This window comes from Vombatus ursinus, unplaced genomic scaffold (assembly GCF_900497805.2).
Source record: "Vombatus ursinus unplaced genomic scaffold, bare-nosed wombat genome assembly UNPS02014768.1, whole genome shotgun sequence".
NCBI lineage: Eukaryota > Metazoa > Chordata > Mammalia > Diprotodontia > Vombatidae > Vombatus > Vombatus ursinus.
Genome location: NW_020954546.1, coordinates 36,294,749 through 36,310,210, shown reverse-complemented (window position 1 = coordinate 36,310,210; position 15,462 = coordinate 36,294,749). Strand labels below are relative to the sequence as shown.

The following is a 15,462-nucleotide window of genomic DNA, read 5'->3' as shown; positions in this document are numbered from 1 at the left end:
TTCATTCCTAGCATTTATCATAGCTAAACTGACAAAAATGTTAAATCTCAATATAGACAGAGCCTTATCAGGCAGGGAGAATAATTACTAAGGAAGTATCAGAAGAATTCAAGTTAACTTCCAAATCATTTTCATTTGAGATCTCAGACTTGTGCTTTATACCACCGAGGCAGGTTCATCATAGGGCCATTTTGTGGCACGTTGGCCAACTGGGATAAACTTAATCTTGAGGCAATTTCGATATATCTAGCAACACCAGGATCAGTCAGTAAGAAAGAAGGGGCACATTTGGCTGGTGAGAGAGAAAAGGGTAAAGATAATTGAATCACAGAAAAAATTGTAGGAGAATAAGAGAAACCACCAGCACACACACACACACACTCTCTCTCTGTCACACTCACACACACACACACACACACTATTGATGGTCTTGGATTTTAATAGTAGAGATTTAGATTAGAGATAAGAACAAAATTCCCAGAAGTGATTTAGAACTAGCTATCAAAAGAGAAGCCAACCACCACCTATGTATGCCTAAAATACACTCCCTGTACATTTATATTGCATAGAATTCCTTCAAGGCTCAACTCAGGTGCCAACTACTATAGAAAGCCTACTGTGATACTCTCACTTACTAATTTGCACCCATCAGAAATCACTTTCTATCTACTTTGTATATAATTGCATTTAGTTTCTGTGTACATACTGTTAACACACCTGCCCTCCTCTCTCACCACCAGATATAAGCTCTTTGAGGGCAGAAGCAGTTTTTTTTTCCCCTGTTAGCATGCCTAGTGCTTCTTATAGTCAGTATTTAATACATAATTTTTCTTGTTTCAATATTTTTAATCTGTGAAACTGTCTCATCTCCCTCTACTAGAATATAGCCTCTCAGAAGGCAGGGACCATGCCTCATCTGTCTTTATTATTTACTAGATTGTAAGCTTTGTGAGGGCAGGGACACATTTATACATTTGTTTTTCAATCACTATGGTACTTAACATACAATATGATAATCCCTTAATGCTTGTTAAATATTTTTTAAAAAAGAGAGAGAGAAGCCAAAAATTCCCTGGGATAGAGAGTTAAAGAAATGAGATATATGCTAGTTTCCTCTTTTCTTCCTACCATCCCCCTCTCAATTTTGAGTATTTTATGCATAAGTACTTCCTGAAGGCTAAAGCTTAGAAGAGATGACATTCTAAAATCCTTACTAACAGAGATCTGAATAGGCTCCGCTTTTAATGGTACTCCCTTCTCGCCTCACTTATGGGAGGCAAAGAGTAGAAGAATGATTCTCCCTTGAAATTCCGTCATAGCTGACCATCTTCCTTGAGTGGGAGGCTATGATTAGCTGGCTTAGAATGCTTGATAAGTGATAGCCTTGTTGATTTCAGCAGGAAAATATACAGCGTGACCCACTAAAAACAATGGTTTAAAGGAATGGAACCCTCTTTCATAAACCATGATGTTGATATGACAAATCAGAATGCACGTGAATGAACAAAGGCAGATTTGCTCACCCTTCACAGTGCCTTCCATTCTCAGGAATGGGGCCCAGGCTGGGCCCCCTTCTGGTGCTACTTGCTCCAGATGTGGTGAGTGGTAGTATCCTTCAAAAACTGAAAGCCAAAAGTGGTCTTAACTTAATTGCTGTGCAATTCCAGACCCAGTCCGATCCGGAAGCTGCTTTTATAGGGAAGCTGCTTTTATTCACTTGCCTTTTGTTCTCACTGGGAGATAGGTCTAGAGGTCTTTTAAGGTGGTCCAGTTTTGCAGTGGCCGGTAGATTTTAAACCCCTGTGAGCCCTGGCCTTGGCAAGTAGACTTTTTCTCCCCTCTATTTTGGGATGTATCCCTTTTATAAATTGTTGTGCCTTTTTTCTTTTCTTTTTTTTCTTTTTTTTCCTTTTTTCCTTTTGGCCATGTCTTAAAATCTAAAATCTTAACCTTTTTTCATTTGTGGTTCCAGGTTCTCATATTCTCAGAAGTGACATAGAAAAAACAACATCCAAAACCATGCTTATTTGACATGCCATGGAGACTGTTGTTTATCTGAGAGTCTCAGAAAAACTCTGGCATATGTAAGAAAAGTTCACTTCTAGAATAGAGGTAAATAGTTCTTGTAGTAAAGCTATCTGAGTAGGACGTGCCCAGCACTGGGGCTCAAGGTTAAAGGACCCAAATGTTTCTCAGCAACCACTGACGACTGTTTTAAGACTTATAAGCATGAGTGGAGCTGGCTGACAAAACAAGCACTTTACCCCAATCCTTGAGAATGCCCCTGGAATGTCTGTCTTTCAACTAGTTCTATCAGGACAGTAAGCAGCAAGAGAAAATGTTTGCCAAATGTGTATCTACTGGTGATCACTATTGTTTGTGCATTTGGGACCTGGGGAGAACGATGGGTTTGTATATGAATGTAGGGTGGCCTGTTGGTATTTACTGTGGCTGACTATTTGAAGAGTGATAAATTAGCTCCAAAGCAGATAAAGTTTCCTGAATAGAAGAAGCAGGCCAACCCCACCATCCCTATGCTACATGAGCACACTATTTGGTTTATTCAGTGGGAATTTATTGATGGCCTCCATTGTATGCGTTCAGAGAAATGTATGACTTGGACCTTGCCCTCAGGAACACAGTTGGGGAAATACATGAAAGAGCAGAGAAGTTGTTGATGGTCCTTCCCAAAATGTAATTATGGGTTAAGATTGTGATTGATAGAATATTCCAAGATGAATCCGGTGGTTACCTTTCTTGTCCTCATAAAGTCAAGAATTTTTTTTTATTCAAGATCATAGAGCAGGGCATTAAAAGTTAAATCAGTCAGCAAACAGTTATTAAATGCTGCAAGCCAGATATTGTTCTAAGTGTTAAGGATACAAAGAAGCAAAAAACAGTCCCTGCCCTCAAGGAGCATGCATTCTAACAGAGGAGACAAGAACATAAATAAGTACAGATGGGGCAGGTAGGTGGTACAGTGGATAGACCACTGCCCCTAAAGTCAGGAGGATCTGAATTCAAATCTGGTCACAGACACTAGCTCTGTGACCCTGGGCAAGTCACTTAACACTGATTGCCCCCTCCCACCAAAAAAGAAAAGAATAGATGAGATGGAAGATAACCTAGAACTGTTTCCTGTAAAAGCTGGTATTTGAGCTGATCTCTGAAAGAGGTGGACATGAAGAGGGAGGGCATTCCAGGCATGAAGGACAGCCAGTGCACAGAGATTGTGAGTGTCATGAAGAAGCAGCAGGTAGGAGCAGTAAAGCTGGAGAGTGGATTGCAATGGAAGGGACCCAAGTGTAAGAACTGGAAAGGCAGAAAGGGGCCAGGCCGTAGAGAGTTTTCATTGCCAGAGGACTTGATTTTTGAGGTGATGGGGAGCCAGTGGAGTTTATGGAGTGGGGGGAACATGGTCAACTAAGTGGAGGATAAATGGAGTGGGGAGAAGCCAGGCAAGAGGTAACGAGAGCCTGAACTGCAGTGGTGACAGCGTAAGCAGAGAGAAGGGGATGTAGCCAAAGATGCTGTGAAGATAGAAACAAGAATTGGCAACTGAGTGGCCCTGTGGAGTGAGTGAGCATGAGGAGTTGGGAGAGACACCACAGTGGCAAGCCTGGGTGCCTGGGAAGAGGGTCTACCCTTGACAAACATAGGGACGTTTAGAAGACTGATTGGTTTGGGTAGAAAGTTTACATTCAGGAGTGAAGGAGGCGGATGGGAGGAGTAATCCAGAGCAAGCGTTCAGCAGGACGTAGTGGGTGACGGGAGGAGAGGGCGAGGACGAACGGGTGGTTGAACTGGCTCAGCAAGGGGTTGGAGTTAGAATGGGAAGAGAGTGTAGAAAGTCTAGAGGGGACATGCTAAGAAAATGCCAGGGCAGGGAGAGACACTGGAGGCCTAGTGGGACTGAAGGTCAAGAAGAGGTGTGCCCATCTCAGCATTTACCATTTCCTGAAGTGACCAGATCAATTATTTTCTCACAGATATCCTTTCACTCCCGGAGCCATTACTAAAAACCTTTGTCAGGAAACAGGGAAGAATTAACTCCAATCCCAGAGCCTGCTAAGGTCTGGGTGTTCCTCATTTTTGTATCCCCCACAAAGTCTAACATGTAGTAGGCATTCAGTAGACATTTGCACAAATGAATGCATGCCTAGAGGATCTTTGCATGGGACTTGTCTAGTATTCCCAGGCTTGGCTAGAGATTCCTAGGCCCTTCCCCTTGCCCTCATCCATTGTTGCTGAGAGTTTGGACAGAGTTTACCAGTCTTGGTAGCATTCAGGCTGAGGCCATTAAGTGCCTCCAAATCATGAGATCGTATTTCAGACTTCAGGGTTTTTCAATACTGAAAAGCACCAGCCCCCTAGGCTCCCTTGGTGACAATATTTAGCTATAATTAGGAGCTTGTTACTCCATTAATGGAGATATTATGTTCTTCCTAATCATTAATTCCCAAGATTCTTTTCTTTTGATTCATCCACCCCCTAAACCAAAAGGTCCTTTTCACTGCATCCACCCTTTAGTTTTGACCCAGTCAGTCTTCCAGTTCATGTCTTTGGCACACTATCAGTTAAATGTGTAGTATTTACTAAGAAGAGAGAAAGGTATATCTTGAATTTCAGTTTATGTTCAGAAAAAATTAATCCTACCTATGTTGCTTTATGGCTCTTTTCCTTACCAAGAGCTCTAAGTAGTTAAATAGGCTTTTGAGAATATGACCCCGAATTCTTTGAAGCTGATTTTTTAAATTTACAAGTGGGGCTTTTGTTTCTTCCTACACTCCACCCCCAATCCACCAAGTGATTATGTGTTCATAGTACCAAGTGAAAAGGAGTTGATTTTGGAGGTGGGTTTTTTCCTTTTTAAATGATGATAACTTAGTTTTAATAAATCAAAAAGGAAAAAAAGTCAATCTTCGTATTTGTGTTTTTAAACAAGGTCTAAATTTGGAGTCTAAACAGCAGCATATTCATCCCTCATAATTTTTTAAGCATTCTGTGCAGTGACTCATCTGTAATACAAGCCTCCAAATAGACTTTTTAAAAGAATAAAGTAAAGGCGGCTTCAGAAAACAAAATCCAGTTGGAGAGAAGTGAGACAGGAGATTAGAAGAGTGCAGGAGATCAGAAACCTAAGGTTTTGCCCATTTATATAGAAGGGTCTCCAAGGGTAATTTTCCGAGTCACGGAATTTTGGAATTGGAAAGGACCGCAGTGACCATCTAGTCCACACCACTGTAAACATATCTAACCATGTGACCGTCCAGCCTCTGATTGAAGCTCTCGCAAAAGGGAGAAACCAACCCAAAGGCAGACCATGCCACTCTTGGACCATTCTGATGATTGGGTAGTTTTTTCTGACATCAAGCCTAAAATGACGTCTTTGCGACTTACACCCCTTGCTCCTGGTTCTGCCCTCTGAGGCCAAACAGAACAAGTCTAATCCCTCTGTATGACAACTTTTTAAATACTCGAAGACAACTATCATGTCCCTTGACTCTTCTCTATGTAAATATAGCAGTTCTTTGGACCAGTCCTCACTTGTCATGGATTCAAGGCCCTTTACTATCCTCATTGCCCGCAGCTAGACAATCTACAGCTAAGAACTGAACACGGTACTCCAGATGAGGGCAGAGCACAGTGGGACTATTATCTCCCTATTCCTGGAAGTTCTACCTCTCTTAATGCAACCTGAGATCACATTAACCCTTTTTGCTGCACATAATGTTAAAGATTCATGTTGAATTTGCAATCCACTAAAAACCCTAGATCTTTTTCAGAATAACTGCTATCTATCCATAATCCTACCATGTTTTACTTGTGAAATTGATCTTTTGTGCAAGATTTTACATTTATCCGTATTAGATTTCATCTTACTGGATTCAACCCAATGTTCTGGCCAGTCAGGATCCAGTATCCGGACTCCATCAGCCAGTTGGATAACTATTCCAACAACTTCGGTGCCTTTATCCAAGTCATCAGTAAAAATGTTCAGCGGTCCAAGACCAGGGGACACCCCACTGGAGGCCTCCTGCCTCTGTGGCATTAAACCGTTCAGATAGCTGCCCATCCAGCCAGTTCAGAGTCCATCTGTTTGTTTTCTTTCCTGATCTATAGCTTTCCATCATCTCCACAAGAATAGTATAAAATGATTGCACATGTATAACCTATGTCGGATGGCTCACCCTCTCAGGGAGTGGGGACGAGAGGGAGGCAGGGATAGAATTTGGAGCTCAAAACTTTAAAAAAAAAAAAAAAGTTTAAAAGTTTGTTTTAACATATAATGGGGGGGAAATAAAATATTATATTTTAAAGAAAGAATAGAATGAAAAAACGTTATCAGAAGCTTTGCTAAAATCTAGGGAAACTGTATCCAAAGCATTCCCCGTATCTTCCAGTTTTGTAATCCTGTCGGGGAAGAAAATAAGCATTCACATAGTGCCTACTACATGCCAGGCACTTTTTAAGACTAAACACTTTTTACAAATATTATCTCATTTGATCCTCACAACATCCCTGAGAAGTAGGGACTATTATTATTCCCATTTTACAGTTTTGGAAACTGAGCAAACAAGATGTTAAGTGACTCGCCCAGGGTCCCACAGCTAAGAGACTGGCCTATAGTATGCAGACTCCACCCTTTTTTCCTTTCTGAAAATTAGGAAAACACTCTGCCATTGAGTTCTGTGGCACCTTTTCAGTTCTCCATAGTCTTTCAATAATTACTGACAATGAGTCAGTAATTACATCTGCCTGAGACTGGATTTGAACTCAGATCTTCCTGACTCCAGACCCAGCGAATATATCTGCTGCAACACCAGCTACCTCTGTCAGAAAAGAAAATGAGGCTAATTTGGCATTGATGAAGCAATTACTGCCTGTTCGAGCTCTTCATCGCCTGTCCCTTTAATGATCCAGTCTAGGTTTTCCCCAGCAGTCGAAGTCGGGTTCACTGACTAAGAAAATCACACATTTCCTTTGAAAATATCGATAGATTCAAGACATGAAGCATGAAATAAAGATCACCTGTTGCTTGTTACTTTGTGTAGAAGATAGTTTTGTTTAAGTCAGGTTGCCCCAGAATCAGAAAATCTTAGAGCTGGAAGGGTCTCAAGAGGGTGTCCAGTCTAGAACATCTCCAAGAAGTGTATTAATAATAAGGAAAGGGCTAGAGACCAAACCTAGGGGCTTCCTCTGCTAATGCAGGCCAGCGCCTTCCCTGCAGATTATGGTCCTCGAGTGTAGGCCAGAGCACTGCAACATGAAGTGACATGGGCAGCACGTGTCAGATGCAGGACCTGAACTCAGAGCTTCCTGAGCGGCTTTCTGTCTACAAAGAGGAGGAACCAAACTCTCCCATTTTCCGTTCCTGCGATCTGCCGTACGGATGGGTGGCTCTGTGGCCTGGGGCTCAGTCACTGATGATGTTCATAGCAGCGCACTGCCCGACAGGAGCTGCTCCGGAGCCGCTGCAAGAAGCAGGAATGACCAACGTGACAACAGCCCTGCCCAGTGGTTCGCCTCTAGCAAGGTGTGATAGCAAAGGTGCCTGGGTTCCACTTCCAGCAACAGCTCCAGTGAGAAGCGCCATGTGCTCTGAGGAAGTGACACCCTCCCACCCAGCCCCCGACTGTCCTGGTCTGACAGTATCAGGCCCAGGCCAGTGGTGGCCAAGCCGCTTCTCTGGGCAGTTGAGCCATCCATTCATGACAACAGCATCTGAATCTTCAGAGCACTCAGGAACTTTCTAGGTTGCTGGTGGCAGAATCACCGGTAACCTTCCTTGGCACTCAGGAGGAAGCCGCAGCCCAGCAAGCCCATCTGGACCAGTCCTGGGCCTTCTGTGCAAGCAGCAGTGCCCTCCTTGGCACTCCCCACTTGTGAAGTGCATCCGAGCCCATTTCCCACCTCGCAGGCTGCTTAGGAATAGAAGCTGTCGTGTTTGTGTGTCTGTGTGTCTTAAGGAGAAACAAGAGCAAAACACCAAAAATAAAGACAAGAAACCACACTTGCTTTCTTTTACACTATCCAAGTCACCTCTGTGCTTTCCAGTGGCCTCAGGAACTTTGTTTACTTTGAACTCAACAGAAATTAATAAACTTTGAGCAGCCTTTTAAAAAAAAAAAAGAAGAGCCAATGAGGAGTACTGTTGTTCTGAACCTGATTTTTACCAAAAAGAAAGAAGGTACTGACTTAAGATGATAGGAATCTAAGGGGAAGGGACCTGCTTATCTCAGAATATGTGAGAAAAGAAAGTTGGGCACGATTTAACCATAGGGTTTAGAGAAAGTAGGATTCGCATGGACTAAAATTCTGTGGCGGAAGTAGGATAAAAAGGTCTCAAGTTTGAAATTCTGAAGATATAAAGAGAAACAATTCCAAACAGGAGGAAAAAAAGGAAATTGTCTAAACTTGTCCCTGTAGATATTCAGGGAACCCATTCATCAATTCATCAGGTTTTTAAGAAAGATATTTACAGAAGAGAGAAAGAAGAACAGGTAACTGAGGAGGAATATAAACAGTGCCATAGCCCTGTACACATAATACCAGCAATGCTGAAGTTCAAAATGGATATTAAGGAGAAAAAGAAGATTTTTAAAAATCTCTGTAGGGTGAGGAGAAAGGAGGATCAAAGATGAAACCTCACCACTGCTTATAGCAAATGAAATAATGATAACAGGCAACAAAGAGAAGACAAAACTACTGTGTTTTTGCTAACAAGGAGAATAATCTTTCGACTTTGGAAAAGTCAAACAAAAATTGATACATAAGATAAATAGGAAGCTGGTAAGAGGACACCCAGCCACCGCTGAGGATTTCACGTCATTAGGCCCAAACAAGCTACATTACTGGCAGATGTAATTACTGATTCATTGTCAGTAATTATTGAAAGACTATGAGAACTGAAAAGGTGCCACAGAACTCAATGGCAGAGTGTTTTCCTAATTTTCAGAAAGGAGGAAAGGGTGGAGTCTGCGTACTATAGGCCAATGAGCTTGACTTTGATTCCTAGCAAAAACTATGTAACATATTGTTAAAGGGATTGTTAGTAGACATCTAGAAAGGGAAAGCACGGTTATGGCTTTATCAAGAACAATTCGTGGCAGGCTTGGCTCATTTCCTTTTGGACAAGGTTATTAGCCTCGAAAAGGGGTGGTATGGTCTGGTGGATAAAATGCTGGACCTTGGAGTCAGGAATACCTGATCCTTAACTACTGTGTGATAATAGAACAAGTCATTTCACCTCTCTGAGCCCTGGGTAACTCTCTAAGACCATAAATCATAGTCTGATTGCAATCTGCACTTGTGGAGAGGCTGCCCATCACTGACGAAATCATAGCTTCTTAAAATGTTGACCTTGATGGACTAGACTGGTAGATTAGAGGAATGTTGTAAAATGTTTTTTAGCAAAGCATTTAACAATGTTTCTTGTACTATCCTTACAGACAAAATGGGGAGATCATGTGCCAGATAATTGTACAGTTAGGTGTGTTCCTACCTGGTTTAGGTCTCGACTTAAAGAGTAGTCACCAGTTATTTAAATGTCATCTTACAAGGATGCTTCTAGTGGGGTGCTCCCACTTGTTGTGGTTTGTCCTTCATTCTCGAAGAAGACCAGTAACATCAGGAGGGTGATGTCTTGACTTTTAAGTGAACTGCATTTAAGTGAGGCAGAGCTGCACAAAGTTGTCAGCCTCACTCTCTCCTCCAGACTTGTCGAAGTCCAGTGACAAGAAAAAGTCAAGACAACTGGTAATGGCCCTGGATGCAGTGGGTGACCTTGGCCTTTCTAAATTAAGGCCTTTCCCAGGTCTCAGTTTGTCTGAGGCAATACCCATTCAGTGACTATGGGCTGGGTAAGAATTGAGACAAAAGATAGCCTTTTTGGTCCTGTGCTGTTCTAACATTTTTTTTATCAATGACTTGGATAAATGAATGGATGATGGGCTTATTACATTTGTATATGACACAGTGCTAGAAAAGATAGCTAACACACTGGAATACAGTAAGGTCCAAAAAGATCTTGACAGAGTAGCTATCATTCTGTATCTCTCCTCCCTTTCATGGCTAACCTTGAGAAGGCTGTCTACAATCAATGCCTCCACTGACTTTCTTCCCACTCCCTCCTTAAATCTGCAGCCTGGCTTCTGACCTCATCATTCAGCAGAAATGCTCTCTCCAAAGTTACCAGTGATCTCTTGGTCACCAAATCTGATGGCTTTTTCTCAGTCCTCATCCTTCTTGACTTCCCCGCAGCCTTTGACGTTGTGGAGCATTCTCTTCGTTTTGATGCTCGCTTTTCACTTGCCATCTCCCATCCCTGGAACTGTCTGTCGTCTTCATATCCATCTCTTTGTTTCCCTGGCTTCCTTAAAGTTTCAGCTAAAGACCCTCCTACAAGAAGCCTTTCCTGATCCCCCTTAACGCTATTTCCTTACATATGTGGATTGTTTCCAATGTATCCTGTGCATATCTTGTGTGTACATAGTTATTTTGCGTGTCTTCTCCCCCATTAGACTGTAAGCGAGCAAGAACTATGGCCTTTCTTTGTATTCCTAACACTTAGCTTAGTGCCTGGCACATAGTAGGTCCTTTAAAAAATGGCTTGTTGGGGCAGCTAGGCAGCGCAGTGGATAGAGCACCAGCCCTGGAGTCAGGAGGATCTGAGTTCAAATCCGGTCTCAGATGCATAAAACTTACTAGCTGTGTGACCCTGGGCAAGTCACTTAACCCTACTGCCTAACCCCCCCAAAAAAATTTTTTTTAAAAAGTTCAGAGATATTGGAGTGGTTTGTCATTCCCTTCTCCAGCTCATTTTACAGATGAGGAAACTGAGGCAGACAAGGTTAAGTGACTTGCCCAGGGTCACACAGATAGTATCTGAGGCCAAATTCGAACTCACAAGTTTGCGTCTTCCTGACTCCAGGCCTGGCGCTCTATCCACTGCACCACCTAGCTGCCTAGGGTGATAAGGCAGCCTGAAAAGCTAATATCATTTTAGACTGCATTAAGAGATGCATCATGTCAAGGGGCTTAGGGAAGTTCCCAAATACTCTGCCCTGCTTAGACCACATTTAGAGTACTGTGTTCAGTTCTGTGTAGCACGTTAAAAAAAAAACTGTTAAGCTTGAAATTTTCCAGAAAAGGGCAACTAGGATAATGAAGGATCTCAAGGTTATGCCATCTGGGAGTTGGCTTGGGTCTGTTTTACAGAGAGAAGACTTGGGGTGGGGGGGGGGGAAAGAACACAATAACTATTTTCAAGTATTTAAAGGAGTCATGTGGAAGATGAATGAGACTTGGTGTGAGCAGTGGGGACAAGTTTCAGAGAATCATATTTAGTCTCAGTCTTAAAAGAAAAAAAAATCCCTACAAATTAGAGCTGTCCAAAAATAAAATGGCCTGTCTTGGGAGCTCATGGGTTCCCTTTTACTGGCATTCTTCAAGCCAAGGCTAGATGGCCCAGTGCCAGGTATGTTGTAGAATTGATTCTTATTCAGGGCACAGATTAGACTAGATAATCTTTGAGGCTCCTTCCAAACCGACCCTCAGCTTCTGTGATTCTAGTCGTTCAGTCTTAACTCAAAGACTGCCAGTAAAAAAAGGAAAACATTTTCTTCCCAGGGAACCTGTTCTACATTTGGACAACCCTAGTTGTTAGTTTTTCCAGACATCAAGCCTAAATCTACCTTTCCGTGGCTTCCACTCATTGCCTTATTTCATTTCTAATCAATTGGGTAGCAGAAGTGCTGAATAGCAGTATGGGGCAGTCAGGCGATGAGCATGTATTAAGTGCTTACTGTGTGCCTGGCAGTGTGCTAAATTCTGGGACTATGGGAATACAAAGAAGGTTAAAAAAAAAAAGCCCCTGTCCCCGAAAAGTTCACATTCTAACGGGGAAGACAATGTGAAAGTAGCTGGATACGAGCTATAGAGAGAGTCGATGAAAAGTGATCTCGGAAAGGAAGGCATTAGAGCTAGGGGGATGGGGAAGGTGAGATTTGAGCTGAGTCTTGAAGGAAGCCAGGGAAACTAAAAGACGGAAGTGAGAAGGGTCAAAGAGCATTCCAGGAATGGGAGGTAGCATGGGCAAAAACATGCAGACCAGGGATGGAGTGTCTTGTGCATGGAGCCATAAGTAGGCTAGTGTAGCTGATCAAATGGAGTCTTCTCCCATTCCCCCTGCCCCCACTTCTACCTTTTGCATGGCAATTTAAAATGTTGGTCCTCCAAGCCTGCGTAGCATTTTCTGTGTACTTTTCAGCACTGCAAAAACAGAAAAGCCTAATAAATAGCAGTAATAAAGACACTCAACCATTCCTCCCACCCCTTAACTTACATGCTATGAAATTGTTCCTATTAAGAAAGAAATGCAAGCTTAGGTAAGAGTAATGTCTAAGCATCCCCTAAATTACAGAGAGGCCCATAATGGTCATCCCTCTCTCCTGGATTCCATTTATATTGCAGTAATTAAAGGATAAGGGGATAATCTTTTGGAAATTTAGGTTGGAAATCCAGAATTATCATTCTGGTCTCGAGTTATATGTATCTGGTGTACTGAGCCCGAGAAGTGCTGTGGGGAGAGATGCCGGGGTCTCTAAGCTACGCCCAAATATCAAATCAGCTGTTAAGCAACTCATTTCTGACCTGGATAGGAGAACCTTGCTCCTTATTTTGGAAAGTATTACTTGTTTTCATCCTTTGAGTAACCTCCTATCTGTTTGTCAGTTTCCTAGAGGAAGTTTCAGCAGTGGGACTGCACAAGCGGAGCACAGAGACCACTCAGGTAACATCGAGACCCACAAGCAGGCGATGAGAGTGCGAAGAAGGAGGCGGCTTCCCGGGTCACATGATGACTAGCATTTCATAGAACCAGGGGCTTCAAGCTAGCCACTACACAACCTTGTCCAGGCCAGACCCGCTCCTGACCGGTCACCACTTACTACCCACTGGCACTCACTTCAGGACTGTCACAGATGTGTGATGAGTGAATCATGGTCTACATTCAATCCAGCTTTTTCGTGGTCCAGTAAACCTGTTGTTCTTTATGTGTTTGACACAGCAGTGACTTCAGTTTCTAACGGGGTTTGGGGAGATTGTCTAATTTGAAAGAAGGGATACCAGTATAGTAGATCAGAGGGGAGTGGAAATTTTAAGCATTTGCTATTCATGCTTCATTTTCCATTTCCTCATTCCTCTCTCCCACTTCCTCCCTAACCTTCCCCACTCATTTTTCATTAACTACATTCCTATACAACTAATTTCTGAAAACTCTAAAGCAGTACTTCTTCAGAGAGCTGTCTAATAACGCTCATCCCCCATATTTTGATTGTTTTTTTGCCCTGAGAAGCTATGTATGAATAGAATAAAGTCAGTTTTGTGGAAGGTTTGTTTTTATTGTCTCCATTTTAATTCCTGTATAGGGACATTCAAAGGGGACTTGACTTTCCAGTGACCACGTATGAAGTCCTTTCCCTCAGTAGCCTTAAACTTTGCCAAGAAAAACAACAGAGCCTAGTCTGATATCAGCTTTACTTCTCATTGGAAACCAGTGAAAAATGAGGAATCATTAATGACAGTAGTCTTGAGGGGGACCTCACAACTCAACAAATAGCAAACACAAACAGAGAGCAAAAATACTGTTATCCCATCACCTACTTACCCTTACCAAAGCATCTGGGCGCATGTGGACCCAGATTCAATCTTGGAAATTCTCAATAATCAATAACCTTGGTCTGTCTGTGCCCCCATCCAGAATCTCTCTGGGAAGATTAGAATCCAACTCATTTCTAGTTTTGTTTTGTTTTGTTTTGTTTTTTTTCCTGAGACAAGTTCAATTTCCCTCCTGCAAGCAAACCAAGATTTCCAATCTGCCTTTAAACACAGGATATTTATTTAGGACAGTAGTTGACAGAGAAGGGACTGGTATTCCAGCATCTTAGCCAAAGAACATTTAATATCTATCTCACTTGAAAAGGTGCTATTTCTTCCCCTTCCCCCTTCCCACATAATGATTTTTCTCAGTTCCAGAGAGATTTACAACACCAATTGGGAACATCCTAGGGAAATTCAAGAAGCCTGGGTACACCACACTTGCCAGTCCTGTGGGAAGTAAAAGTCCAGCATCCTTTCTACCAGACACTCGGCTGTTTGACACCTCTGTCTGCCATCCATGCTGCCACCACCACCACTGCCTGCAGCTCTGTGGTCCCATGATATTATCCTTAATGAGGCCTTCTCACCCCAGGCTAAGAGAATAAAGCAGAAACTTTCTCCTCTTATATATTCCTTTTTTCTCCCTTCTTCCTAAACATTCTAGGCTATGATCCTCCATGCATCCATCATATATCACTCACTGGCCAAACTTCTAGGTTAGCCCCAGGTACTGTGGCAAAGTAGATTGTCTCAGGCTTTTCTGTATCCATGAATGGACCTGGATTGAATGATGCTATCTTTAGCCCTGCAGGGTCACTTTCCATATGTGGCCTTCATAGCTGAAGTATTGGGCAGAAAAGGGATAGTTTATGGATTCAGTGTTAGGCAAAGGTCCCTCTCAGGGTTTAGCCATTTTAGTAGATTTCCCCAGCCCCTAAGAGGATGTAATCACATAACTTCTTCCTATATATCTTGACCTAAATCCTTCATAAATGAGTTACCAAATATCTTAGTAGAAAGGCCTTTGAGGCCTGATTCCTCAACTGTTCTGCACTGGACATGGCCAATGTGGGAATTTGTTTTGCTCAACTACACATATTAGTAACAGATTTTGTTTTTCTTGCCTTCTCAAATGGTGTTTGGGGAAAAGGTGGAGGGAGAGAGGGAGAAAGGAAAAAAGTTGGATTTTAGTTCATTGAAAATATTTAATTTTTTAAAAATATTTTTCCAAATATATGTTGGAAATTTTTTTACATTCCTTTTTTAAAATTTTGAGTTCCAAATTCTCTCTCTCCCTCCCTCTCCTTACCCCACATTGAGAAGGCAAGCAATTTGATATAGGTTATACATATGCAGCATGTAAAATATTTACATTATAATCATGTAAAAGAAAACAGACCAAAAAAAAAACCCAAGAAAAATAAAGTTTAAAAAAAAGTATGCTTTGATCTGCATTCAGACACCATTAATTCATTCTCTGGATATTGATAGAATTTTTTCATCATGAGTCCTTCAGAATTGTCTTGGATCATTGTATTGCTGAGAATAGCTAAGTCATTCACAGTTGATCATCATATAATATTGCTATTATTGTATACAATGTTCTGTTGGTTCTGCTCATTTCATTTTGCATCAGTCCATGTAAGTCTTTCCAAGTTTTCTGAGAGCATCCTGCTCATCATTTCTTATAACACAATAGTATTCCATCACAATCATATACCACAACTTGTTCAGCCATTCCCCAATTGATATACATCCCCTCAATTTCCAATTCTTTGCCATCACTAAAAGAGCTGCTAT

General features: G+C 42.0%; 1 protein-coding gene across 1 annotated transcript in view; it reads left to right on the top strand.

The window, feature by feature from the left end:
- The window catches only part of LOC114042911 (vacuolar protein sorting-associated protein 45), a 69,695-nt gene extending 56,303 nt beyond the window's left edge, over window positions 1-13,392 (top strand). Inside the window, exon 15 of the mRNA XM_027861697.1 lies at window positions 12,736-13,392. Coding sequence (XP_027717498.1) covers window positions 12,736-12,823 — 88 coding nt within the window. The 3' untranslated portion in view covers window positions 12,824-13,392. The remainder of the gene's footprint in view (window positions 1-12,735) is intronic.
- Window positions 13,393-15,462: the final 2,070 nt, after the last annotated feature.